At 45.1% G+C, this 27,714-nt stretch overlaps 1 protein-coding gene across 5 annotated transcripts in view; it reads left to right on the forward strand.

The window, feature by feature from the left end:
* The window catches only part of SYCP3 (synaptonemal complex protein 3), a 152,684-nt gene that overhangs the window by 99,356 nt on the left and 25,614 nt on the right, over positions 1-27,714 (forward strand). For all 5 annotated transcript variants that reach the window (XM_075856695.1, XM_075856692.1, XM_075856691.1 and 2 more), the window contains exons 5-6: positions 15,090-15,207; positions 27,152-27,251. In XM_075856695.1, the coding sequence (XP_075712810.1) occupies positions 15,090-15,207; positions 27,152-27,251 (218 nt within the window). The remainder of the gene's footprint in view (positions 1-15,089; positions 15,208-27,151; positions 27,252-27,714) is intronic.

Genomic DNA, 27,714 nt, shown 5'->3' on the forward strand with positions numbered 1-27,714 from the left:
TCTTCGTTTGGTACCTCGCTCACTCCTGGCTTGACTCGGCTCGTTAACCACTCTGGTTGCTCACGGTGTTGCCGTGGGCAACTGCCCCTTTCCCTTGCTTGTATTCCCTTGTATGTTTGTCGTGTTTGTCGTGCACTTACTGAGTGCAGGGACCGCCGCCCAGTTGTACCCCGTCGCCTAGGGCGGGTTACATAATAACAAGCCCATACCTAGTCTACCCTGGTCCCTGACACCACTATGGACGCCCGTGAGACCCTGGCTCAGCAAATGCAGGGTCTCTCCCTACAGGTCCAGGCCCTGGCTCAGAGGGTCAACCAGCCTGATGCTACCTTGGTAGTTCCCCTCACCGCACCTCTTGAACCCCCACATCAAGTTGCCCGACCGGTTCTCAGGGGACCGGAGGGCTTTTCTCTCCTTTCGGGAGAGTTGTAGGCTTTACTTTCGTTTAAAGCCTCATTACTCAGGTTCTGAGAGCCAGCGGGTGGGTATAATTATGTCCCGGCTCCAGGAAGGGCCCCAAGAGTGGGCCTTCTCCTAGGCTCCTGACGCCCCTGAACTTTCCTCCGTTGATTGTTTCTTTTCTGCTCTCTGACTTATTTATGACGAGACTGACAGGACTGCCTTTGCCGAGAGTCAGCTGGTGACCTTACGTCAGGGTAAGAGACCTGTTGAGGAGTATTGCTCTGACTTTAGGAAGTGGTGCTTAGCTTCTCGGTGGAATGACCCTGCCTTAAGGTGCCAGTTTAGGTTTGGTCTGTCGAATGCCCTGAAAGACCTGCTAGTTAGCTATCCCTCTTCTGACTCCCTAGACCAGGCTATGGCTTTAGCGGTACGACTTGACCGACGTCTCAGGGAACGACAACATGAACGTTTATGTGTTTTCTCCTCCGACTCCCCCATGATGCCTCCCGAAGTTCCGTTGCTTCGTTCCTCCAGGAAAGACTCAGAGATACCTATGCGACTCGGGGCCTCCGTGTCCCCCCAACAACGTAGAGAATTCCGCAGGAAGAATGGTCTTTGCTTCTACTGTGGGGATGACAAGCATCAAGTGAACAACTGTCCTAAGCGTAAGAATGTAGCCAGAGAACATCCGCGCCTAAGTGATCATCGGGGAGGTCACTTGGGCGCACAGGTATTTCCAGTAAATAGGAAACGTACTAAGATCTTGCTTCCCTTTCAGGTCTCTTTTGGTGGTAGGTCCGCTACCGGCAGTGCCTTCGTGGATTCAGGGTCCTCTACTAATATTATGTCTGTGGAATTTGCTATGTCTCTTGCTATGCCTCTGATTGATTTGCCTAAACTTGTCCCGGTAGTGGGTATCGACTCCACTCCTCTTGCTAATGGTTATTTTACACAGCATACCCCTGTTTTTGAACTCCTTGTTGGCTCCATGCATTTGGAGCAATGCTCTGTACTGTTGATGCAGGGATTATCGTACGATTTGGTTCTAGGCCTTCCCTGGTTGCAGTTGCATAATCCCACGTTTGACTGGAATACTGGGGAGCTAACCAAATGGGGTAATGAATGTTGTACGTCATGTTTTTCTGTTTATTCTATTTCTCCCCCTGAGGAGGCGAATACGCTACCCGAGTTTGTTCAGGACTTCGCTGATGTTTTCTCTAGGGAGGCCTCCGAAGTGTTACCTCCTCATAGAGAATACGATTGCGCTATCGAATTGGTACCAGGAGCTAAGCTTCCTAAGGGTAGGATATTTAATCTTTCTTGTCCCGAACGTGAAGCCATGAGAGAGTATATCCAGGAATCCCTGGCCAAAGGTTACATTCGTCCCTCTTCTTCTCCGGTAGGTGCTGGCTTCTTCTTCGTGGGGAAGAAGGATGGTGGTCTTAGGCCATGCATTGACTACCGTAGCCTGAATAAGGTCACGGTAAGGAACCAGTATCCCCTTCCTTTGATTCCTGATCTCTTTAATCAGGTTCAGGGGGCCCAATGGTTCTCTAAATTGGATCTACGGGGGGCGTATAACCTTATTCGCATCAAAGAGGGGGATGAGTGGAAGACTGCGTTTAACACGCCCGAAGGCCATTTCGAATACCTCGTCATGCCCTTTGGGTTGTGTAATGCCCCTGCGGTCTTCCAGAATTTCATAAATGAGATTTTGAGAAATTACCTGGGGATATTTCTTGTAGTGTACCTTGATGACATACTGGTGTTTTCCAAGGACTGGTCCTCCCACATTGAGCATGTCAGGAAGGTGCTCCAGGTCCTTCGGGAAAACAAACTGTTTGCCAAAACCGAAAAATGTGTGTTTGGGGTACAGGAGATACCATTTTTGGGTCAAATCCTCACTCCTCATGAATTCCGCATGGACCCCGCCAAGGTTCAGGCTGTGGCGGAATGGGTCCAACCTGCCTCCCTGAAGGCGTTACAGTGTTTTTTGGGGTTCGCTAATTATTACAGGAGATTTATTGCTAACTTCTCGGTCATCGCTAAGCCTCTTACGGATCTCACTCGCAAAGGTGCTGATCTCCTCCACTGGCCTCCTGAGGCTGTCCAGGCTTTTGAGGTCCTTAAGAAGTGCTTTATCTCGGCCCCGGTGCTGGTTCAGCCCAACCAAATGGAGCCATTTATCGTGGAAGTTGACGCATCTGAGGTGGGAGTGGGGGCTGTCTTGTCCCAGGGTACCAGGTCCCTCACCCATCTCAGCCCCTGTGCCTACTTCTCCAGGAAGTTTTCGCCAACTGAGAGTAACTATGATATTGGCAACCGCGAACTCTTAGCCATTAAATGGGCATTTGAAGAGTGGCGCCACTTCCTGGAGGGGGCTAGACACCAGGTAACGGTCCTTACCGACCACAAGAATCTGGTTTTCCTAGAATCTGCCCGGAGGCTAAACCCGAGACAAGCTCGATGGGAGTTATTTTTTGCCAGATTCAATTTTTGGGTTACCTATAGGGCTGGGTCTAAAAATATTAAGGCTGATGCACTGTCGCGTAGCTTCATGGCCAGCCCTCCTTCGGAGGAAGATCCTGCTTGTATTTTGCCTCCAGGTATAATCATTTCCTCGATCGATTCTGATTTAGTCTCTGAAATTGCTGCTGCTCAAGGTTCAGCTCCCGGGAACCTTCCTGAGAACAAGCTGTTTGTTCCCCTGCAATTCCGGCTAAGGGTACTTAGGGAAAATCATGACTCCGCACTATCTGGCCATCCAGGCATCCTGGGTACCAAACACCTCATTACCAGAAATTATTGGTGGCCTGGGTTGCCTAAAGACGTTAAGGCCTACGTCGCCGCTTGTGAGGTTTGTGCTAGGTCCAAGACTCCCAGGTCCCGACCAGCGGGCTTACTGCGTTCGTTGCCCATTCCCCAGAGACCTTGGACACATATCTCCATGGATTTTATCACCGATTTGCCTCCATCCCAAGGCAAGTCGGTGGTGTGGGTGGTGGTAGACCGCTTCAGTAAGATGTGCCACTTTGTGCCCCTCAAGAAACTACCCAACGCCAAGACGTTGGCTACCTTGTTTGTCAAACACATCCTGCGTCTCCATGGGGTCCCTGTCAATATTGTTTCGGACAGAGGGGTACAATTTGTTTCATTGTTTTGGAGAGCCTTCTGTATGAAGTTGGGGATTGATCTGTCCTTCTCCTCTGCCTTCCATCCTGAAACCAATGGTCAAACGGAGAGGACTAATCAATCTCTAGAACAATACTTAAGGTGTTTTGTCTCTGACTGTCAATATGATTGGGTCTCATTCATTACCCTCGCCGAATTTTCCCTTAATAACCGGGTCAGTAACTCGTCAGGGGTCTCTCCCTTTTTCTGTAATTTTGTGTTTAATCCACGGTTCTCCTCCGTTTCACCTGGTAGTTCCAACAATCCCGAGGTAGAGGTCGTTCATCGGGAACTGTGCACAGTCTGGGCCCAGGTTCAGAAGAACCTAGAGGCGTCCCAGAGCGTACAAAAAACTCAGGCTGATAGAAAACGTTCTGCTAACCCCCTGTTTATGGTCGGGGATCTGGTGTGGTTGTCGTCTAGGAACTTGCGTCTCAAGGTTCCGTCCAAGAAGTTTGCTCCCCGGTTTATTGGGCCGTATAAGGTCATTGAGGTCCTCAATCCTGTCTCCTTCCGGCTGGAGTTACCCCCGTCTTTTCGTATACACGACGTGTTTCATGCCTCCCTCCTTAAACGCTGCTCCCCGTCCTTGGCTCCCTCGAGGAGACCTCCTGTTCCCGTTCTCACCCCTGAGGGGGTGGAATTCGAGGTGGCCAGGATTGTGGACAGCAAGATGGTCCAAGGCTCCCTCCAGTACCTGGTCCATTGGAGAGGTTACGGGCCCGAGGAGAGGACTTGGGTACCCGCCCGGGATGTTCACGCTGGGGTATTGGTCAGGAGGTTCCACCTGCGTTTCCCCAGTAAGCCAGGTCCACTTAGAAAGGGTCCGGTGGCCCCTCATAAAAGGGGGGGTACTGTAAAGGATCTGCCAGGCACAGCTTCGGGGTTAACTCCCTTAATTAATCAGTCAGCACCTGAATCTACATCCCTGAGACTGACTCCAGCTTCCACCACTCAGGCTGGCAGGCTTAGGAGTGGGAGAGCCTTTCGCAGCCTGGCCAGACTCAGCTAGCTCCCGCCCTCTGTCTATTTATACCTGCATTTCCTGTTCCTCCTTGCTTGTTATTCTTTTTCGTGTGGTTTCCTGGCCCAGCTACAGCTCCTTCTATTTTGTTCCTGCTCCATACAGACCCTGGCTTACTGACCACTCTTCTGCTCTTCGTTTGGTACCTCGCACACTCCTGGCTTGACTCGGCTCGTTCACCACTCTGGTTGCTCACGGTGTTGCCGTGGGCAACTGCCCCTTTCCCTTGCTTGTATTCCCTTGTATGTTTGTCGTGTTTGTCGTGCACTTACTGAGTGCAGGGACCGCCGCCCAGTTGTACCCCGTCGCCTAGGGCGGCTCGTTGCAAGTAGGCAGGGACAGAGTGGCGGGTAGATTAGGGCTCACTTGTCCGTTTCCCTACCCCCCGGTCATTACATGAGGTGGTGGACTCACTGGTTATTATAGGAGAACTTTGCTCACGGGAGCAGCTGCACCCAGTCATCATGCCGTCTGGAAACAAAGTGACGCAGATAGTTCTCTCGACTTGCCCCTTGGATTGGGGATGATAGGCTGAAGAGAAGTCCAACTTTACACCGAGGAGACCGCAGAGTGCTTTCCAAAACTTCAAGGTGAACTGGACCCCTCGGTCCGAAACAATATGCAGGGGAAAGTCGTGCACACGGAAGATGTGTTGAACGAAGAGGTCGGCCAATCGCGCAGAAGAAGGCAGACCAGTAAAGGGAACAAAATGAGCCATCTTAGAAAATCGACCCACCACCACCCAGATCACACTGCAACCAGCAGAGGGAGGGAGATCCGTGACAAAGTCCATTGCAACATGCTGCCAGGGGGCAACGGGCGCAGGCAGTGGTTGGAGCAGACCAGCTGGCCTGGAGTGGGCAACTTTATTTTCTGCTCATACTGTAAATGAGGAGACAAATTCCATGACATCTTTGGGCAGCGTGGGCCACCAGAACTGGCGGGCAATTAGATCTTGGGTCTTACGAGAACCCGCGTGACCTGCCAGCTTGGAACTGTGACCCAAGCGAAGGATTCTTCCTCGGTCTGCCAGGTGCACAAAAGTCCTTCCCGGAGGAATGTCTAACTTGCAGAGGGTTCACAGAGAAGATGCAGGAAGGATCAATAATATTCTGTGGGGACTCCAGTGTCCTCTGTTTCAAATGACCTAGACAAGGCATCGGCCCTCACATTCTTGTCAGTAGTGGAGTTCGAACCAGAACCGAGCAAAGACCAACGACCACCTGGCTTGACGAGGATTCAACCGCTGGGCCGTCTGTAGGTAGGTCAGGTTCTTGTGATCCGTGAAGACCAGGATAGGATGAACTGCACCTTCCAGTAGGTGTCTCCACTCCTGCAGAGCCAGCTTGATGGCCAGTAACTCCCGATCCCCTATCGAGTAGTTGCGCTCTGCGGAAGAAAACAGCTTGGAATAGTAGCCACATACCACAGTCTTGCCCTTTGAACCTTTCTGGAACAACAGTGCACCAGCACCAACAGAGGAAGCGTCCACCTCTAACGAAAACTGTAGGGACCCCTCACGGTGGTAAAGAATAGAGGCTGACGTGAAGGCTTTTTTTAAGGATTCAAATGCGGCTTCTGCCTCCGGAGTCCACACTTTGGAATTCATACCCTTTAGTGACGGTGGAGATGGGAGCTGTCAATGAAGAGAAGTTGGGAATGAACAGCCGGTAGAATTTGGCGGATCCCAGGAAGCGTTGTATGGCCCTTAAGCCTTGGGAGCATGGCCACTCCAGGACAGCCTTTACCTTCTGAGTATCCATCTTGAGACCCTGATCGAAGATGATATAGCCCAGGAAGGATAGAGACTTCTTCTCAAACACACACTTCCCCAGCTTGGCATAAAGATGATTCTCTCTTAAATGAAGCAACACCTAGCGGACATGACTCTGATGAGTTACTGGATCTGGGGAAAAAAATCAAAATGTCATCGAGATACATCACAACACAAACATAAAGGAGATCACGAAAAATGTCATTGACAAATTCTTGAAACACTGCGGGGGCTTTACACAGGACGAAGGGCATAACTAGGTATTCATAGTGCCCATCACGAGTATTAAAAGCAGTCTTCAACTCGTCACCTTGACAAATCCGGATCAGATTGTAGGCCCCCCGCAGGTCCAATTTAGAAAAAAAAATTGCCCCCCGTATGCGATCAAACATTTCCGAAATCAAAGGCAGTGGGTACCTGTTCTTCACCGTGATCTGGTTGAGGCCTTGGTAGTCAATGCATGGTCGTAGCGATCCATCCTTCTTGACAAAGAAAAACCCGGCTCTGGCCGGGGTGAGGATTTACAAATGAAGCCCCTCTCCATATTCTCTTTAATGTAGGCAGACTTAGACTGGGTCTCTGGCAAGGAGAGAGGGTACACTACCGCGAGGAGGGGACGACTGAGGAACCAAGTCGATCGGACAATCATATGCTCGATGTGGCGGCAAGGTCTCAGCTTCCTTCATATCGAAGACATCAGAGAACATAGAGTAACAAGAAGGCAACCCTGCCAATGACTCAAGCGGAGGAGGCTGCGGTGGCTGGATATGACCCAGACAGCGGTCGAGACACTTGGGACCCTACTGGAGAACCTCTCCAGATTTCCAATTCAGGACTGGGGCGTGAAAACAGACTCAAGGCAAATCCAGCAGCACGGGGTTGACGGCCTTGGACAGGACAAACAGGGAGATGAGCTCCGAATGAGCTACCACTTGAAGTCTTAATGGTTTGGTCACAGACAAAACTGGAGCAGACAATGGTAGTCCATCTACCGAGGCAACGATCAACGGCCTGTCCAGCAGGACAGTGGGCAACTGAAGATCCACAAGGTCTTGGCAGATGAAATTGGCTGCAGAGACAGAGTCCAGGTAGGCAGAGACCGGATGGGGCCTCTCGCCAGCAATGATGGTACGGGAATGAACAGTTTGGAGGAGAGTTCTCGATTAAATGCAGTAGCGCCCAAGGTTGCCTCTCCAACCAAACCTGGGCGCTGGGGTTTTTTGACTTCTGAGGACACAGACGCACGACATGTCCACTTGCATAGGAACCTCGGGCAAAGCAGTAGAAGGAGGCAAGATGGGTTGCTGGAAGTTGGGCGTCAGTCTAGGAAGCCGTCTCTCCTGACGAACCTCATGATATCTCTCCCTCAGCCTTATGTCCAACTGAGTGGTAAGCAGAATCAGGTCGTCCAAGACAGGTAGCAGATCTCGAGCAGCAAGTTCGTCCTTGATCTCAGGCGATAGACCATGCCAAAAGTATGCCACCAAGGCCTCATTGTTCCAGGACAGTTCTCCTGCCAGGGTCCAGAACTGGATGGTGTATTCGCCCACGGAGGTGTCCTCCTGGCGAAGGTTAAAGATAGCAGTGGCTGCCGATGAGACTCGTCCTGGCTCCTCGAAAACAGTCCGGAATAACCGCATGAACCCCTGGAAGTCATGGGTCTCGGGTCCCTGACGTTCCCAGATAGGGTTAGCCCATGCCAGGGCCTTGCCGGCAAGTAGAGACACGATGAAGGCGATCTTGGTTCCGTCCGACGGAAATGCTCAGGCGTGCAGGGTAAAATGGATATAGCAGAGGTTCAGAAACCCCCGGCACGTACTTGCGTCTTTATAGAACCGAGAACGTAATGGCAGAGAGAACCGAGGATCCGAACCAGAACTGCCAGGAGGGGTAGCAGGAGGGTCAATCTGAGGAGCTTGCATAGAGGCAGTAAGGGAAGCAGCTAGCGTCCCTAGCTGCTGTGCATTGGAGTCCACTGCCACAAGAACTTGATCCTGTCTTGCTCGGAGATCCTGCAGGTCCGCTTGCATGGCTTGGGAGGGTGATATGCCGTTGAATTGACCAGCGGGGTCCATGACCTGAGCGTACCGTCACGATGCGGGGTGTGGACCCACTGGACCGTACCGCGTAGCAGGCTGGCAGCTGGCCAAACAGGTATAGTACAGAGGCTAGAGTCGAGAAAGGGTACCTGTGGCAACTTGGACAGTAGCAAGGCAGGCTAGGCTGGGACCAGGCGGCGGGTAGACGTCAGGCGTGGCGTAGCAGAACATTCGTGGAATGCAGCACAACACGACAACAGGTCAGCACGGTACTAGATCTGGATAGCACGGGAAACCGGATACAGGAACAGGGAACACTTGGGAATTGGAAAATACTAGGAGACCATTTACAAGACAAACTTTGGGTAACGAATAACGCTCAGGCAAAGAACAAGAGGGCAGAGCCGCTTTTATAGCTCAGTAGCATTCTGGGCTTGATTGCAGACTTCCTGCAATTATGCGTGCACTGGCCCTTTAAGACTGCACGCGCAGTGAAGTGAGTGCCGGCACCTCACTGGGGGACGACCCTGCAGAGAACACACATGTCCATGGCCACGGCCGTCGAGAGGTAAGTCAGAACGACGGGCTGTGGCCATGGTCGTTGCAACTACCAACAATATCCTATGTATAGCCACCAGATAACACGGTCACTTTGTTATAACATAAGCCAAGATTTGGCCCGATCTCCACAGAAGTCAACTCACTATACCAACAATAAGAATTTCCTGACCCCCTCAATTAAAAACAAAATATCTTAAGAAGATGTCATAGGAAGCCAGTTATCATGTTGATACTCACAGGTAACAATAGAAAGACAGTCTCTCATTTAGCCCCATGGGTGAGATAGTCTGCAGTAGTGTGATCCATTTACACTCTATTTTTGCCAGTTTCTGCTTCAAATTGCCTCTGTGTGCTCCCAGGTTGACATGGTCAATGCCTCCAATATCTAGGTGTCTGCATTGCCCTCTTTGGAATTCAAGGAAGTGTTTTGCTATTGGCTACAATTCCCTAATTTTGTCCACCTCAATTTTAGGTATTTGTATCTCCTTATTGACATGCCCAACATGTTCCTGGATCCGCACACGAAGCTCTCTGGAGGTCAGGCCCACGTAAATTAGGCCACATTCGCACGTGGCATAATAAATTACCGAGGAAGTTCTGCAATTATTAAAATGGACAATAGGAAATTCTCGATCTCCTGCTGAAAATATCTGTTTTCACCATATTTCTATGTGTCTACAGATTGAGCAGTCTCCACATGTGTTATGAACTCCATCTTGGGCCTCTGGAATAAAAGATAAATTCAGACTTAGGTGTCATATAATGGCTATGGACCAGCCTATCGCCCAGTGTTCTACTCCTTTTAGCAATAATTTTAGGTTGGAACTTTAGATGTTCTTTGAAGTACACATCCTGTCATTTATTATGGGCCAGTATTTTTTGTATATACTCATTATGTCATTCCATCTGATGTGATAGTAAGTAATCCTTGTCACCTCCTGTTGTTCTCTGGGATGTGGTCTTGGATTCAGTAGGTTACTTCAATCTTTTTTTTTTTTGCTCTTTGATATCCCTTCCTGATCTACGTGGGTTTATAGCCCTGTCTCAAGAAGCGTTGTTCCAATTCTCTAGCTTCTTTCTCAAATTCCTACACATGTTCACATATCCACCTTGTCCGTATAAATTGCCCTGTGGGGATGGCACGTACAACATAAGGGCGGTGTGATGATGTTGCGTGTAGTACCGAAATCACACTTGTGCCCTTGCGATGTATGGCAGTGTGTATTTATCTTATGTTCAGTGTCCACAGTGATTATGAGATCAAGGAAATTCATACATGTTTTTCTTATGGTATATGTCAGACAGATGTTTAGCAGGTTATTGTTTAGTTGTAAAACGTCTCCAATGACTGCCTAGAACCTTGAAATATGTACTTCATCAATGAAGTGCATTCACGCAATTACAGACCTGTTAGACCAAGATTTCCACCTGTTCACGTTCCCATTTACCCAGACTTGTTTGGAGATAGGGCCAAATCTTGTTAAAACATGAACTCACTGTGTTACCTGGTTGCTACTATAGGGTATTGGGCTAGGATGGGATACCATATAGATTATATTGAACCCATGTTTATACATGGTTATTATAACTTTGTTTCTGTTCTGTCTAGTATATACCCTTCAATTATTGATTAAATACAGCATTAGAGGAGAAGATTGTTGCCCGAGAAACAGAAATTGAACATATAGCTATGGATACTGGATTTGTGGACAATGAATGGCCTTACCCATTCAGGAGATCTGCAGTTTTCCGCATTATTATCTTGTATGTACGTATGTAGCTGTCTTTATCTTGATTTTTAACGCATTAAATAAACAGTGGCTAAATCCCTTATCTTGACTTTTTCAATTAAATTTTCAATGACTTTTGTTGTGTGATATCATGCTGCAGCAAGTTATCAGAGTCAAGTTAAAGATGGCTACATACGTATCTTGCAACTTGTACCATTTAGTGTATATAATATACAGTTCTATTTTATTTGTACTGTATTAGTGTGTGGTTTATAGGGTACAGGTATTGGGGTGTATGTATCACACCTGGAATATATAATGGATATATTTTTTTATATTTTTTTCACTAATGGTACACAAACACAATTTGGTACACAAACACAATTTGTTGATATCATTTGTTTTTAACTCCTTTTGCCTCTTGCACACTCTATTCTTTTACTTTTTTGCACCGTATTTTCAGTTTTATTTATCCTTACTGTGAGTGGTACACTCAAGTGTATATATATTCATCATTTTTATGTTTTATCAATGGCAATACAGGTTAGTTTTTACACCAATTGAACAGGTTCACACATCACACATCTTCACTAGTTCATACTCAACTCCAACTCTTTAGGTCATGCATGATATATGGCATGACGCATAACACAGTATTTGTATTTTATTCCCTGGTTATCAACAGATTAGGTGTAACACACTAACTTTTTTGTTTGTAATATATATTTTCTTTTATATATATATATATATATATATATATATATATATATATATATATATATATATATATAATAAAAAAAATTTGTACATTTTCATATACACTCCTTCCTTTATTTATTATTAGCACATGGTTACACTTCATGTATATTCTTTATCACCTCTATATCTGTAGATTTACCTCTCCTTTTTTCATTACACAAACGCGCATTTTTCCTGGTACATGCTATACTTCCTTGACATCTGGTTTAACATCATAGACATATATAGACTTAGTATTAATGTATGTGTTTTTATATTCGGTCTAATATTTCCAATATTGTGGTCTTTGTCCCTATCTATGTATGCATGTCTATAGACTTTATTTAGCTCCATATTCAATATATTGGATACAAATCAGGGGCATATGCATACTTACATTTAACCCTTGTTAATATGCCTTTTGTCAGCTTGCCAAAATGTCTGCCACCTCTAGACCACATAAAAATGGCTGCTGACTTTGTATTGGGTGTTTACTCTCACAAGGATGGCTGCTGCATGCACTGTACACCCATGGACAAGGCCACCATCAGGAATTTCAGGGCCCCATACAGCTACATTTTCTGGGCCCCCCTACCGTGGCACCGCCTGTTAACGGTACTCCGTCCAGCACTATATCATGCTACCCAGGGCCGCCATCAGGGGGGTATTAGGGGTACTGATGTGAGGGGCCCGGCCAAACCTAATTGAAAGGGGGGCCCGGCAACTGCCGCGACTTGCCTTTGGTAGAAAAAAGAACAGGCCCCTGCAATGGTGCTCGTTTTTTTCACCAAAAGAATGTCGTGAGCTGCGGGGCCCCCCCTCTTGTCAAATATCGCCCGCGTGACCGATCGCGCGCACCCGCAAACTCCCGCGCGTGCGCACTCGCGACCGCCCGCGCATGCGTCCACCAGCGCGCACCAGCGACCACACGTTACACGTGACCGCCCGCGCGACCGCCTGGAACCGCGCACCGAATTTTGAGGCAGATTTTGACCTGCCCACACTATCTTGCCGCGTTTTTTGCTTATGGCGATTGAGGACAGCAGACAAAAAAATGCAGCGAAAAATGCATTTTCTGCCTCCCATTGATTTCGATGGAAGGTCAGAGGCGGAACCGTGGCAAGAAAGGACGTGCTGCTTTTTCTTTTTTCCGCGACTGGCTCCCATTGATTTCAGATTAAATCAATGGGAGGCGGTTTTGGAAGTTGTTTGGTGCTGATTCTGACGCAGTGTCCGAGTCAATATCAAGGCCCAAAAACTCTCTGAACTGGGCCTTATTGTTAGGGCTTATTCAGACGAACGTGTAATACATCCGTGCAACGTGTGTGATTTTCACGTGCCTCGCACGGACCTATGTTACTCTATGGGGCCGTGCAGACTGTCAGTGATTTTCACGCAGCGTGTGTCCGCTGTGTAAAACTCACGACATGTCCTATATTTGTGCGTGGTTGGCGCATCACGCACCCATTGAAGTCAATGGGTGCGTGAAAATCACGCCCAACACTTCCGCAGCAGTATAAACTATGAATGAAAACAGAAAAGCACCACGTGCTACAAACATACAAACAGAGTGTCATAATGATGGTGGCTGCGCGAAAATCACGCAGCCACGCATCATACGCTGCTGACACACGGAGCTGTTATGGACCTTTTGCATGCGCAAAATGCCACGTTTTTTGCGCGCGCAAAAAGCACGCGCTTGTGTAAATCCGGCCTTAGGCTAGGAACACACTAGGCATGAACACTGCAGATTTTATGCAACACATTTTATTGTGGAAAATCCGCAGCGTATTACAGTCTCAGCAGAGTGGATGAGATTTGAACAAATCTCATTCACACGCTGCAAAAAAAAATTAACCTGCAGTGTGGCTTTTTAAGCCGCAGCATGTCAATTTATGCTGTGGGATCGCTGCTCCTCTGTTGCGGAAATGCTGCGGTTCTGCCGCAAAAATCACAAATGAGGAAAAAAAAACGTTTATAAAAAAGTTTATACTTACCCCGGCCGTAGTCCTGGTGACGCGATCCTCTACTCTTAGCGCAGCCCGGCCTCCTGTCATAACGTTTCATCCCATGTGACTGCTGCAGTGGTCACATGGTCTACAGCGTCATCCCAGGAGGCGGGGCTACGTTCAGAAGAGAGAGATGCGTCACCTAAAATACGGCCGGGGAAAGTCTAAACTTTTTTTTCCCTGCAGGATTCCCGCAGCGGACAAGCCTCACGAAACCTGCGCCACTATTTGGTGCGGTTTTGCTGGCAGAATTCCCTGCGGCTACCGGGGCGGATAAGCTGTGTAGTTTTACTCAGCATATCCACCTAGTGTGTCCCTTATGATGTCGCTCCTGGAGCTGCTGCCTGTCTCTAAATAGGCAATTGGTCCAGTAGAATTTGGAATTATTTTTTTTTGTGAACCAGCTTAAAAAAATACAAAACTTTTGTGTTAGGGCCTGTTCACATCACCGTTCGCTTCCGTTCCGGGGTTCCGTCTGAGGTTTCCGTCGGATGAACCCCGCAACGGAAAGTGAAAGTGGCAGCACAGCTTCCGTTTCAGTCACCATTGATCTAACGGGTTAATGCTAACGGGTGCGATCGCGGGTGCGCGCTTCCGGGCTTTCGCGGGTGCGCGGGAGTTTTCGTGTGCGCGCGATCGGTCGGGCGGGCGGTTTGACTGCCCCCATGACGAGAGTGGGGGGGGGCCGCAGCTCACGATATTCTTTTGGGGCCCATTTTTTCCTACCAAAGCCAAGTCGCGGCAGTTGCCAGGCCCCCCTTTCAATTAGGTTTGGCCGGGCCCCTCACACCAGTACCCCTAATACCCCCTGATGGCGGCCCTGCCCATGGAGCATGTGCAAACGCCACCGGTCTGCATGGTGAGGTCATGAACGCATTACTACCTGAGCCAATTGGCTAGGGGGAGTTATGTGGATGGGCGTGACCTACCATACTGGGACCTTAAAGAGATGTCAGGCAATGTCACCTACAGTTGCCCATTACGATATCACCATATGCATGTGTGCGTGGATCACCCCTGCTCCCAAGTGCAGTTGCTGCAGCTTTATAATAGCTGTGAGACAAAGCATTCACTGCTGTATTGTGTATTGACTGGCCAGAGGCCTTTTTAGTTCACTGTAAGTGTAGTTACCATTGATGAGTTTGACAGCAAATCTTAGTAAACAACTGCCTTCCAGCCACAGCCTGCAGAGCACAATATAAGACAATTATTCCCTGTATTAGGGCTATTTTACAGTTAGAGTAGTCAAGCTAAGGAATACCCTACCCCAAAGAGGTAGTAATGACCGATACATTGACAGCATTTAAGAAGGGCTAGATGCTTATTGAATGACTAATAGCATTGATGGTTATAACTAATTTAGCAATGAATGATGTATAATTGATCTAAAAAAATGTAAGTTGAATATGATGGACATGTGTCTTTTTTTAAAGCTACTGTATGTAAGTATTATGTTTTAATTATATTGAAACTCACACAGGAGTCAATAGATTTTGGAGGTCAGTTCCAAGGTACAGCAGGGGTCCTGAGCGCCAACAACACCAACGATTATCCAGCCTTGGGAATAACTATAGGTTAAAGGGGTTGTTCTATTTAAAAGTTAGATGACAATTTTTTACGTTTGAATCTTTTCAAATAAAGCGGACATCAGCAAGGCTCTGTTGGCAAAACGGAAGAGGTTAGAAATGTACACAAAGACATCTTTAAAAACCAGTAACCAGAAGATTGAACATGTTTGGAAAACACAGCAAGATCAGAGGTAAGGTACTATGAAAGATGGATTTACAATTTCTCCAATCAGACCCTTTTTGTTCAAAAGTACAATGGAAACGATTGCAGTGTAGATGTTCTTTTATTCAGCTCACTCAGGAGCCTTTCTTAAAGGGTTTGTCCGGGCACGGACAACTGATGACCGATCCACAGGTTAGGTCATTAGTATATGATCGTGGGGGTACGACACCTGGACCCCGCACCGATCAGCTGCTCCAGCTGCCTCCGAGCACCGGATATCCATGACGGAAGCAGATGGCTCAGGTCACGGAATAGCGGCCGAACTGCAGTACAAGTGAATAGGATCAGAGTTGCTGTTCTGCAGCATGGCAGCTATTCTGTGCACGGAGCCATCTGCTTCCGGCCCGGAATAGTGCATACCCTGCATAACATCCAGCAGCCGGAGCAGCTGATCACTGCGGCGTCCAGGTTTTGGACCCCACGATCATATACTAATGACCTATCCTGTGGATTGGTCATCAGTTGTCCGTGCCAGGACAACCCCTTTAAGTTTGAGAAAAAAATTAAGCATTCTGCCAGGAACATAACTTGATAAGGTCCCAGAGCAAAGTCAGAAATGTCCCCCCCCCCTTTGTTGACAATATAATGAACTGTAGTAATGCAAACACCAATACACCTATTTTTACTGGAGTATCAACTGTAGGGTGGATAGTAGTGTCAAAGAGACAGTTCACCTGTGCTCGCATCATCACTGTGCTATTATAATTTAGTGGTACACAGAAATGACCACAACATACTATTACAGGACAGGAAGGGGTTAATACTACTTATTCAGTCTAAGAAAAAAAATTGTTCCCTCATTTATACCTTTGGGGGATAAAGCAACATGGTTATAGGCCCTTGCCACTAGCAGGCTGACACTAGCTAAATCAGTTTTAGCCTAGTGTTCATAGGAGGCAAGCATTACCTGATTCTCAAGTCTGCTGCTATTTTTATTTACGTTTTATTTCTGTCTTCACTTTCCTTAGCTGCAGGTCAGCTTGTTTACAACCTAGTCAGTCCTCTGCGGGGGTCTGGAAACCAGGCAGTCCCCTGCACTTAATCTCTCTCTCTCTGCTGGTCACCTTACCTGGAAGAATTGCATAAAAAAATCCATACGTTCGACATGGAGACGAGCAGAGGCGACTCAATTATGCACAAAAACATAGGAACTGGGGTGCACAAAAATGGCACCAGGTGCTCTGGACTGATGAGTCAAAATTTGAAATATTTGACTGTAACAGAAGGCAATTTGTGCACTGAAGGGCTGGAGAGTGTTACAATAATGAGAGTCTGCAGGCAACAGAGAAGCATGGTGGAGGTTCCTTGCAAGTTTGGGGCTGCATTTCAGCAAATGGAGTTAGGGTTTTGGTCAGGATAAATAGTGTCTTTAAGGCTGAGAAATACAGGCAGATACTTATCCATCATGCAATACCACCAGGGTGGCGTGTGATTGGCTCCACATTTATTCGGCAGCATGGACCCCAAACATAGACCCAATATCATTAAGAACTATTTTCATTTTAAAAAAGAGCATTGAGCCCTGGAAGTGATGATATGTCCCCCACAGAGCCCTGATCTCAACATTATTGAAACTGTCTGGGATTTCATGAAGAGACAGAAGGATTTGAGGAAGCCTACATCCACAGAAAATCTGTAGTTTTAACGACCAGCAGGTTTGTGGACTCACCGGGCTACTCTGCTGGATTGGCGTAGGGCCACCTTTAAGGGCGTTGTCTAAGCAGCCTCCACGGTTTTCACCCCGTTATGCCCCCTTTTCTTAGGTCCACAGCGTAGGAAGAACTTCTTGATGAGAGCTGGGGCATCAATGTTCTCTTTAGGTTCCCAAGAACTCTCCTCATGGCCAAAACCTTACCAGTCCACAAGATAACAGGTCTTCCCTCCTACTTTCTTGTAGTGCAGAATCTCCTTGACCTCGAAGACATCTGAAGAAACACTGGGAGCAGCTGCAGAGTTAGAGGACTTCCTGTACCGGTTTCCGGAGAGACACATGGAAAGAATTAGGAATCTTGAGGGTAGGAGGCAGACGTAGTTTGTAGGACCCAGGATTGATTTATCGTAAGACTTCAAAGGGACCGAGAAACTTCAGAGCAAATTTGTAGGAAGGAATTTTTAAACAAATATTTCTAGAGAACAACCAGACTTTAGCTGCGGGGGAGAATTGAGTAGTCGGCCTTCCCTTCCTATCAGTGTATTTTTTCATCTGCGCCACCGCCTGCAAGATCGCTGCAAAATCAAGTTGAGAATCTGGAGCATTACATTTGTGGGCTCAATTAAACTATCAAAATAGCTAGAAAAAGAGAGCTTTCATGTGAAACTCGACAGTCTATTCTTGTTCTTAGAAATGAAGGCTATTACATGCGAGAAATTGCCAAGAAACTGAAGATTTCCTACAACGGTGTGTACTACTCCCTTCAGAGGACAGCACAAACAGGCTCTAACCAGAATAGAAAGAGAAGTGGGAGGCCCCACTGCACAACTGAGCAACAAGACAAGTACATTAGAGTCTCTAGTTTGAGAAATAGACGCCTCACAGGTCCTCAACTGGAAGCTTCATTAAATAGTACCCGCAAAACGCCAGTGTCAACGTCTACAGTGAAGAGGCGACTCCGGGATGCTGGCCTTCAGGGCAGAGTGGCAAAGAAAAAGCCATATCTGAGACTGGCTAATAAAAGGAAAAGATTAATATGGGCAAAAGCACACAGACATTGGACAGAGGAAGATTAGAAAAAAGTGTTATGGACAGACGAATCGAAGTTTGAGGTGTTTGGATCACACAGAAGAACATTTGTGAGACGCAGAAAAACGGAAAAGATGCTGGAAGAGTGCCTGACGCCATCTGTCAAGCATGGTGGAGGTAATGTGATGGTCTGGGGTTGCTTTGGTGCTGGTAAAGTGGGAGATTTGTACAAGGTAAAAGGGATTTTGAATAAGGAAGGCTATCACTCCCTTTTGCAACGCCATGCCATACCCTGTGGACAGCGCTTGATTGGAGCCAATTTCATCTTACAACAGGACAATGACCCAAAGCACACCTCCAAATTATGCAAGAACTATTTAGGGAAGAAGCAGGCAGCTGTTATTCTATCTGTAATGGAGTGGCCAGCGCAGTCACCAGATCTCAACCCCATAGAGCTGTTTGAGCAGCTTGACCGTGTGGTACGCAAGAAGTGCCCATCAAGCCAGTCCAACTTGTGGGAGGGCCTTCTGGAAGCATGGGGTGAAATTTCTCCCGATTACCTTAGCAAATTAACAGCTAGAATGCTAAAGGTCTGCAATGCTGTAATTGCTGCAAATGGAGCATTCTTTGACAAAAGCAAAGTTTGAAGGAGAAAATTATTATTTCAAATAAAAATCATTATTTCTAACCTTGTCAATGTCTTGACTATATTTTCTAGTCATTTTGCAACTCATTTGATAAATATAAGTGTGAGTTTTCATGGAAAACACAAAATTGTCTGGGTGACCCCAAACTTTTGAACGGTAGTGTGTATATATATATATATATATATATATATATATATATATATATATATATATATAATTTGCTTGTTAGTCTAAATATGTGCCTTTTATTTTAGCACAAGTCCTCAACATAACAAAATGTGAAAAAATTTAAAGGGTCTGAAGACTTTCCGAATGCATTGTAAGTCAAGAGACGCTGGGCCCATAAGAGTGATCGCTTTACCCAACACCTTCCATTGCCTTTGCGAGAAGTGGGGCCAAACAGATGTGGATCTTTTCATGTCACATCTCAACCACAAAGTTCCAACCTATATGGTCAGAGAAAGGGATCCCAGGGCTATTGAGGTCAATGCCCTGCGCACTCCGTGAGGTAAGTTTTTCCCCCAGTATCTGTTCCTTCCCCTCTTGTCCAGAGTGCTAAACAGGGAAGGCGTTTCTGCAATCCTGGTGATGCCATATTGGCATAATCAAACCTGGAACGCTGATCTATTCTACCTGCTTGCAGACACACTACCTGCTTGCAGACACACCCTGATGCCTTCCCCCTCGACCTGACCTCCTTTCCGCTATTGCACCCCATTTTTACTCAAATGCGTTTAACGGCATGGCTATTGAAGCCAAGTTTCTGAGGGCCTTGAATTTTTTTGAACCAGCCATTCAGTCGATGATGAAGGCCAGGATGCCTCAATCAGCCAAGATGTACCACTGCACATGGAAGGCTTATTTTGTCTGGTGTGAAGAGCGTAGTTTCCATCCTATGGTATGTTCTATACTTAGACTCCTGGATTTCCTGCAATCAGGTTTTGATGTTTCACCACCTTTACTCTCCTGGAAGGTGTCCTTCTTTGATTGTTGTCACCTTTATTAGAAGGGTTTTGGAACTTGTTGCCCTGTAATGCAGTTCCCACCCTTTGGTCACCTGCAAGGATAAGATGGTTTTCCAACCTGTCCCTTCTTTTCTACCAACGGTCGTCTTGGCTTTCCATATCAATGAAGAGATTTTCGTTCCATATTTTGGCCCGTCCCCTTCTCATGCAAGGGAACGGGTTATTCATTGCCTTTACTTGGTGAGTGCACTCTGTGTCTATTTGACTACAAGAGAGTCGTTCCGGCACCCCATTTCCTGTTGTACTTGAGGGGCCATTCTAGGGTTCAGCAGGGTTCAAGGTCACTGTTGCACGTAAGATAAGATCTGTGATCTTGAAAGTCTATCGGTCCAAGGGTGAGCTTCCTCCTCTTCAGGTCACTGCCCATCCTACAAGGGCTGTTGGTGGCTCCTGGGTCATCAAGTATCAAACTCTACAGTAGTTGCTCAGTTATACAAGGCTGCTACCTGGGTTTCGGTGCACACCTTTCCAAAATGTTACCAGATTCACTCTTTTGCTCGTCTGATGTGATTACTTTTGGCCCCACTACGTGACCCCACCTTCACGATCTATGATTACTTTGTTTATATATTTATGTAGCTATATGTATTTATAGTTACATGTATATGTAACTATATAATGCTATATAGTTACTGGTGCCCCCTTTTTTCTTTTTTTTACCGTTTGAGGTTTCGACTTTGGGCTAAATTTCATTAATATATTATATTTTATATGACCGATTCTCATACTTTACATTCTAAGTTTTTTTTTACAGTTTTTCCATATATATATATGTATATATATATATGTGTATATATATATATATATATATATATATATATATATGTATAATGCATAACAACTCTTTGGCAGTCATTTACTAGCATGTGTGTATTGGTTTATATGTAATTATTTATTAACCCCTTCCCACTTTGGCCACTTTTGACCTTCCTGACAGAGCCTTATTTTTCAAATCTGACATGTTTCAGTTTAAGTGGTAATAACTTCGGAATGCTGTTACCTATCCAAGCGATTCTGAGATTGTTTTCTTGTGACACATTGGACTTTATTTAATGGCAAAATTTGCTCGATACATTCAGTATTTAATTGTGAAAAACACCAAAATGTAGCAAAAAAATTGCAAACATTTGCATTTTTCTAAATGTAAATGTATCTGCTTGTAAGACAGGCAGTTATACCACACAAAATTGTTGATAATTAACATCCCCCATATGTCTACTTTAGATTGGCATAATTTTTTTGAACATCCTTTTATTTTTCTAGGATGTTACAAGGCTTAGAACTTTAGCAGCAATTTCTCACATTTTCAAGAACATTTCAAAAGGCTATTTTATCAGGGACCACTTCAGTTGTGAAGTGGCTTTTAGGGCCTTATATATTAGAAACTCCCAATAAATCACCCATTTTAAAAACTTCATCCCTCAAAGTATTCAAAACAGCATTTAGAAAGTTTCTTAACCCATTGGACGTTTCACAGGAATTAAAGCAATGTGGAGGTAAAATGTACAAATTTCATTTTTCTTTTGCAGAAATTCATTTTTAATCCTGTTTTTTTTTGTAACACAGAAAGTTTTACCGGAAAAACGCAACTCAATATTTATTGCCCAGATTCTACAGTTTTTAGAAATATCCCACATGTGGTCATAGTGTGCTAATGGACTGAAGCACAGGCCTCAGAAGCAAAGGAGTACCTGGTAGATTTTGGGCCTCCTTTTTATTTTGGGCAACATGTCAGGTTTGAAGGGCTCTTGCGGTGCCAAAACCATGGAAATCCCCCAAAAGTCACCCCATTTGGGAAACTACACCCTCAAGGAAATTATCTAGGGGTATAATGAGCATTTTGACCTCACAGGTTAATTGCAGAAATATTGGAAGTAGGCCGTGAAAATTAAAATCTAAATTTTTCCCAAAAATTTAGGTTTAGCTAATTTTTTCTCATTTCCACAAGGACTAAAGGAGAATAAGCACTGCAATATTTGTAAAGCAATTTCTCCCAAGTAAAACAATGCCCCACATGTGGTCATAAACGGCTGTTTGAACACACAGCAGGGCTTAGAAGGAAAAGAGCACATTTGGCTTTTGGAGCTCAAATCTAGCAGGAATGGTTTGCGGAGGCCATGTCACATTTGCAAAGCCTCCGAGGGGACAAAACAGTGGAAACCCCCCCACAAGTGACCCCATTTTGGAAACTACACCACTTGAGGAAATTATCTAGGGATATAGTGAGCAATTTGACTCCACAGTTTTTTTGCAGAAATTATTGGAATAGGCCGTAAAAATGACAATCTACATTCTTTCAAAGAAAATGTAGGTTTAGCTAATTTTTTCTCATTTCCTCAAGGACTAAATGAGAAAAAGCATGACAACATTTGTAAAGTAATTTCTCCCGAGTAAAACGATACCCAAAATGTGGTAGTAGACGGCTGTTTGGACACACGACAGTGCTCAGAATGGAAAGAGCGCCATTTGACTTTTGGAGCTCAAATTTAGCAGGAATGGTTTGCGGAGGCCATGTCCCATTTTCAAAGCCCCTCGGGGACCAAAAGAGAGAAAACGTCCAAAAAATTACTTCATTTAGGAAACTACACCCCTTGAGGAATTCATCCATGGGTGTAGTGAGTATTTGGACCCCACAGGTGTTTCATAGATTTGGGCAGTGAAAATAAAAACAATCCTTTTTCTTCAATAAGACGTAGCTTTAGCTCAAAATTTTTCATTTTGCCAACAAATAAAGGAAAAAAAGAACCCCAACATTTGTAAAGCAACTTCTCTGGAGTACGGAAATACCCCCATATGTTGTCATAAATTGCTGTTTGAACACACGGCAAGGATCAGAACAGAAGGAGCACCATTTGGCTTTTGGAGCACCAATTTTCTGGATTGGTTTCTTGACACCATGTCACTTTTGCAAAGCCCCTAAGGTACCAATACAGTGGAAACTACCCAAAAATGACTCCATTCATGAAACTACACCCCTTGAAGAATTCATCTAGGCGTGTAGTGAGCATTTTGACCCCACAGGTGTTTCATAGATTTTATTAGAATTGGGCATTAAAATTAAAAACAATCCTTTTTCTTCAATAAGACATAGCTTTAATTAAAAAAAAATTCATTTTCTCAACAAATAAAGGAAAAAAAAGAACCACAACATTTGTAAAGCAATTTCTCCCGTGTATGGCAATACCCCATATGTGGTCATAAACTGCTGTTTGGGCACACAGTACGGCTCAGAAAGGAAGTAGCGCCATTTGGCTTTTGGAGTGCAGATTTTGCTGGATTGGTTTCTGGTTGCTATTTCGCATTTGCAAAGCCCGTGTGGGACCAAAACAGTGGAAAGCCCCCAGAAGTGACCCCATTTTGGAATTCACCCAGGGGTGTAGTGTGCATGTTAACCCCACAAGTGTTTTGCAGAAATTGGTGTGCACTCAATGTTGTAGAGTGAAAATGGGATTTTTCCATAGATATGCCAATATGTGGTGTCCAGCTTTTGCCACCATAAGAAGACAGCTCTATAATTATTATACTGTTTCCCGGTTTTAGAAACACCCTACATGTGGCCCTAATCCTTTGCCTGGACATTCGACCAGGCTCAGGAGTGAAAGAGTACCATGCGAAGTTGAGGCCTAATTTGGTGATTTACAAAGTATTGGTTCACAATTGCAGGGCTCTGATGTGAAATAATAAAAGAGAGAAGTGACCCCATTTTGGAAACTACACTCCTCAAGGCATTTATTAAGGGGTGTAGTGAGCATTTTCAACCCTCAGGTATTTTCCATAAATTATTGCAGTGCGGATGGTTCAAAGTAAACCTTTCAATTTTTACCTAGATATGCCATTTCAGTGGGAAATATGTCGTGCCCAGCTTGTGCCACTGGAAACACATACCCCAAAAATTGTTAAAAGGGTTCTCCCAGATATGGCGATGCCATATATGTGGAAGTAAACAGCTGTTTGGGCACACTGCAGGGATCAGAAAGGACAGAGCACCATTTGGCTTATGGAGCGTGGATTTTGCTTGGTAGTAGTTTTGTTTGGAGTTTTACTGGTATTTCAGTTTATAATGTGGGGATACATGTAAACTGGGCAGAACACATCAGGGGCATAGTCAGGTGGTATAATAATGGGGTAAAAAAAACAATAAAATAATCCATAGATATTTGTTATGCTGCGAAGCAATCCTTTCTTCACAGGACAGTGTCGCACAGTGTTCTTACTTATCCCCCTTTTGGTCCACACTCGGCACCGTTGCAGTTTGGGGAATTTTGCTGGGAAAGTGTTGTCCTGATACAATACGGGCACCCTCGCTTCCAGCAGATATGTTTGGGCCCTACCCTTCCTGGTTCCCTAATTTTAGGGCCATGATATATCGCCTCTTGAAACAGAAGAAATGTTCCCCTCGGGCCTGCACAGCTGCATATTTTTTGGAGCCTTAACTAATTTTATTTTTTCATAGACGTAGTGGTATGAGGGCTGTTTTTTTGCGGGACGAGTTGTAGTTATTATTGGTACCATTTTGGGGTACATGCAACTTTTTGACCACTTTTTATTTTAATTTTTATACGGCAAAGTGACCAAAAAACAGAAATTCTGGTGTTTTTCAGGATTTCTTTTTATGCCGTTCACCGCGTGGAATAAATAACATATTTTTATAGTTCAGGCCGTATCGGCATTAACTATCCTACATGATACCTGGTCACGGCGATACCAAATATGTATGGTTTATTTATTTTTTTCAATAATAAAGGACTGGGAAAAAGGCTGATATCGTTTTATTTTATTACTTGAAACTTTTATTATATGTTTTAAAACGTTTTTTCACTTTTTTTTTTAGTCCCACCAGGGGACTTGAAGGTCCAACTGGTAATGTTTTTTTCTAACACATTGCACTACCTATGTAGTGCAATGTGTTAGATCTGTCAGTCATTCACTGACAGCAAGCCGATTAGGCTTCGCCTCCGGGTGGGGCCTAATCGGCTTCCGTAATGGCAGAGCAGGATGCTATTGTTAGGCCTCCTGTTGCCATAGCAGCAGTCTGCAGCCCTGCGATTGCAGGGCAGAGCTGCCGATCTGCTGCCAACCACTAAAATGTAGCGATCGCTGCATCTAAGAGGTTAGTGGCAGGGATCGGAGCTAGCTCCAGTTCCTGCCATTACAGGTGGATGTCAGCTGTAACATACAGCTGTCGTACACCGCTGATGACGCCGGCTCATCACCTGAGCCGCTGCTATCTTGCCGACGGATACGGAAGCTTTTAGGCCCCGCTTTTGGGTGGGCCTGTAAGGTTTTCCATACCAGGCAGACCGGGAGGCCACTATTAGGCCTCCGGTTGCCATTGCAGCCACCGCTCCCCCCCGCTGCAAACACCTTAAATGCAGCGATCACTTTTTAACCGCAGCATTTAAGGGGTTAATGGCGGGGGTCAAAGCTAACTTCAGTCCCCGCCATTACAGCAGGGTGTCAGCTGTAAGGTACAGCTGACATCCGGGGATGATGGCACCGATTCAGCCATCCATTTGTCGTAAGCATATGACAATTTGCGGGAAGCACTGGCTTTCCATGACGTATCCATACGACAAATGTCGGGAAGGGGTTAAGGTATAGTTTTTTAAGCATTGATGTATTTAATCACTGACCTTTTAATCCGTGTTTATGTTATTATGGAGACATTTGTATTTTATATTTATGCATACTTGTACTTTTGACCTAGAGGCCAATTCATTCACCGTTGTGAAACAGTTTATATGTGTTCATCTTTTAATTTGGTTATGTTTTTTATGCAGACATCAGTTTCTTATACACATGCATGAATGCATCATTTTAGTCATCCATTTCCCAGAAGTACCTGGTGTACGTCCTGAGATTTTATGCTTAATTGATGATTAGCCCATTTAATTTATTAATCTTCAGGCGGACTCTTTGATCCATATTATCCCTATTGTACACACCACCTTTCAACCTACATATCTAACTTTTTATGTCATCCTCTAAGGCCTCATGCACACGGCTGTGCCTGTAATCACGGCCCGCAATCACGGCGGGCACGGTCGGCCGTGGGCCACATTTTCGTTTCATGCTCCCATACAAAGAATGGGAGCACAGCCCGCAAAATCCGAAAAGTAGGACATGTTCCATATTTCCTGGCACGGTCCTACGGCATGGACACCTTTCCGTAGCCCTACGGAAAGGTGTCCGTGACCAATTGAACCGGGCGGCTCCGTAATTGCGGACCGTATTGCAGTCCGCAATTACTGAGTTTTTTTACGGTCGTGTGCATGGGGCCTAATTGAGCATATCCTCAGCAGGTAATATAAAATGCATTTTTTTTCTTTCTCCGTTTACAAGTTGCCATGGCAACGCATTGCGCTGTAGTATGGACTTTGTATAACTAGTGCTGATAAGTTGATAAGCGCTAGAAAAGGATTCCCCACATTCCTATATGCCGGCTCTGACAACCCAAGATGCCGTTCTGCACTAAATCTCTGACTGACACAGCAGCCAACTGCTCCTACTGTTTATAGGTTGCCATGACGACCTGTCTCACCATTCAGTTTTCTACAGCGTTACTACTACCTCTTTTTTTTTTCTTATAAATGCTGACTTTAGGTTAGCAACACACATAACTGTTGCCCTGATTATTTCTGGTTTACAACTTACTAGTGTTCCTTTGCACACTTTTTTTTTAACCTGTTAAGTAATTGTTATGTAACCTGTTATGTCACTGTTATGTAACCCGCACTGTAACCTGTGTCTGTAACACTTTGACCCCACTTTACCCACCATTTTAACTGCATTTGTCTGTGTATATATAGCTGTCTGTTCTATGGGCTGGCACTAGGACCTCATGAAGGTTCCGGTTTGTATCCGAAACACATTGTCCATTATTTCCCATTAAATACCGCTATCTTTACCTGAAAGTCCGTTTGTGATGTTTTGAAGTGCTACAATCGCCCTGTTTTGTCTTCCTATTGTTTGCATCTGATCACAGCCATTGCTCACAGATCCGATACCAGGGTAAGCAACAGCTTGCATCATTTCAGCCTATTCACTTATTCACAGAGTTGTGCCTGCGCAGCACATCCTGACCTTGTGAGAAGTTTTGCTTTTACTTAAGTTCATCTAAGCCCACTAAGGTTCCACTCTATGGAGCGCCATCTTTTTTTATTTTAATCCCTTGATGTGAGTCTGGGTCGCAGGGTGCTGCAGGCTTTTAGTTTGTTTCAGGCCCAAGGCCTGTTGTTCTGGCTACTTTGCTTGTTTTTTTTCCCCAGGGCCGTGCACGTGTTAGTGTTTTGTCTTCTCCTGCTGCTTCTTGTACAAACTGATTTAGCCAATGTTTGTAGGAAAGGTACGGCCCGACTGGTCAGAGCCAACCGACTGGTCAGAGCCAATACTTCTTCCTACCTAGTGGCAAGGGCCTACACTCATAGTGCTGTGTCCCCCAATTAATACAATGAGAAAAAGATTTTATGGCGACTACAAAAATAAAATTTTCTAGCTACCTCCAATAATGCACTTATTCTGTTGTATTAAGTAACCTTCAGAATTGATGTTTTATTACAGGCAGAAGATGAACAATGAGTATTCACAACAATTTAAGGCATTATTCCAGCAATGGGAAGTTGATTTGCAAAATTCAGAAGAGCAAGAAGAAAAAGTGACAGTAATAACATGTATTATTTGTTATACCGATACTAGTACAGTAAAACCTCTCCAAAAGACCACCTCTTTGAGAAGGCCATCCCCTTATACAGACCAGATTTCTTGTGACAGATTTTCATGTCCACCATATATTATGCATTCTTCCCATCTTCTTTAAGAAGACCACCCCAATAAAAGAACAAATTTTAATGCAAATTTGGGTTCTCATCTCAAAGTAGTTTCATTGTTTATAAATTGGTGATTTTTTTTTAAATAAAGAAATGGAAAATTCCTTTTTGTTAGAAAGGTCCTCTAATAGGGTATTAGAATGTAAATAGGATATACACTATATCGCCAAAATTATTAAAACAAAAATCTTAATCATTGAATTCATGTATTTCATTTAGTCCCATTGCCACAGGTGTATAAAATCAAGCACCTAGCCATGCAGTCTGCCTTTACAAACATTTGAGAAAGAATAAGTA

This window comes from Rhinoderma darwinii, chromosome 3 (genome assembly GCF_050947455.1).
Source record: "Rhinoderma darwinii isolate aRhiDar2 chromosome 3, aRhiDar2.hap1, whole genome shotgun sequence".
Taxonomy (NCBI): Eukaryota; Metazoa; Chordata; class Amphibia; order Anura; family Rhinodermatidae; genus Rhinoderma; species Rhinoderma darwinii.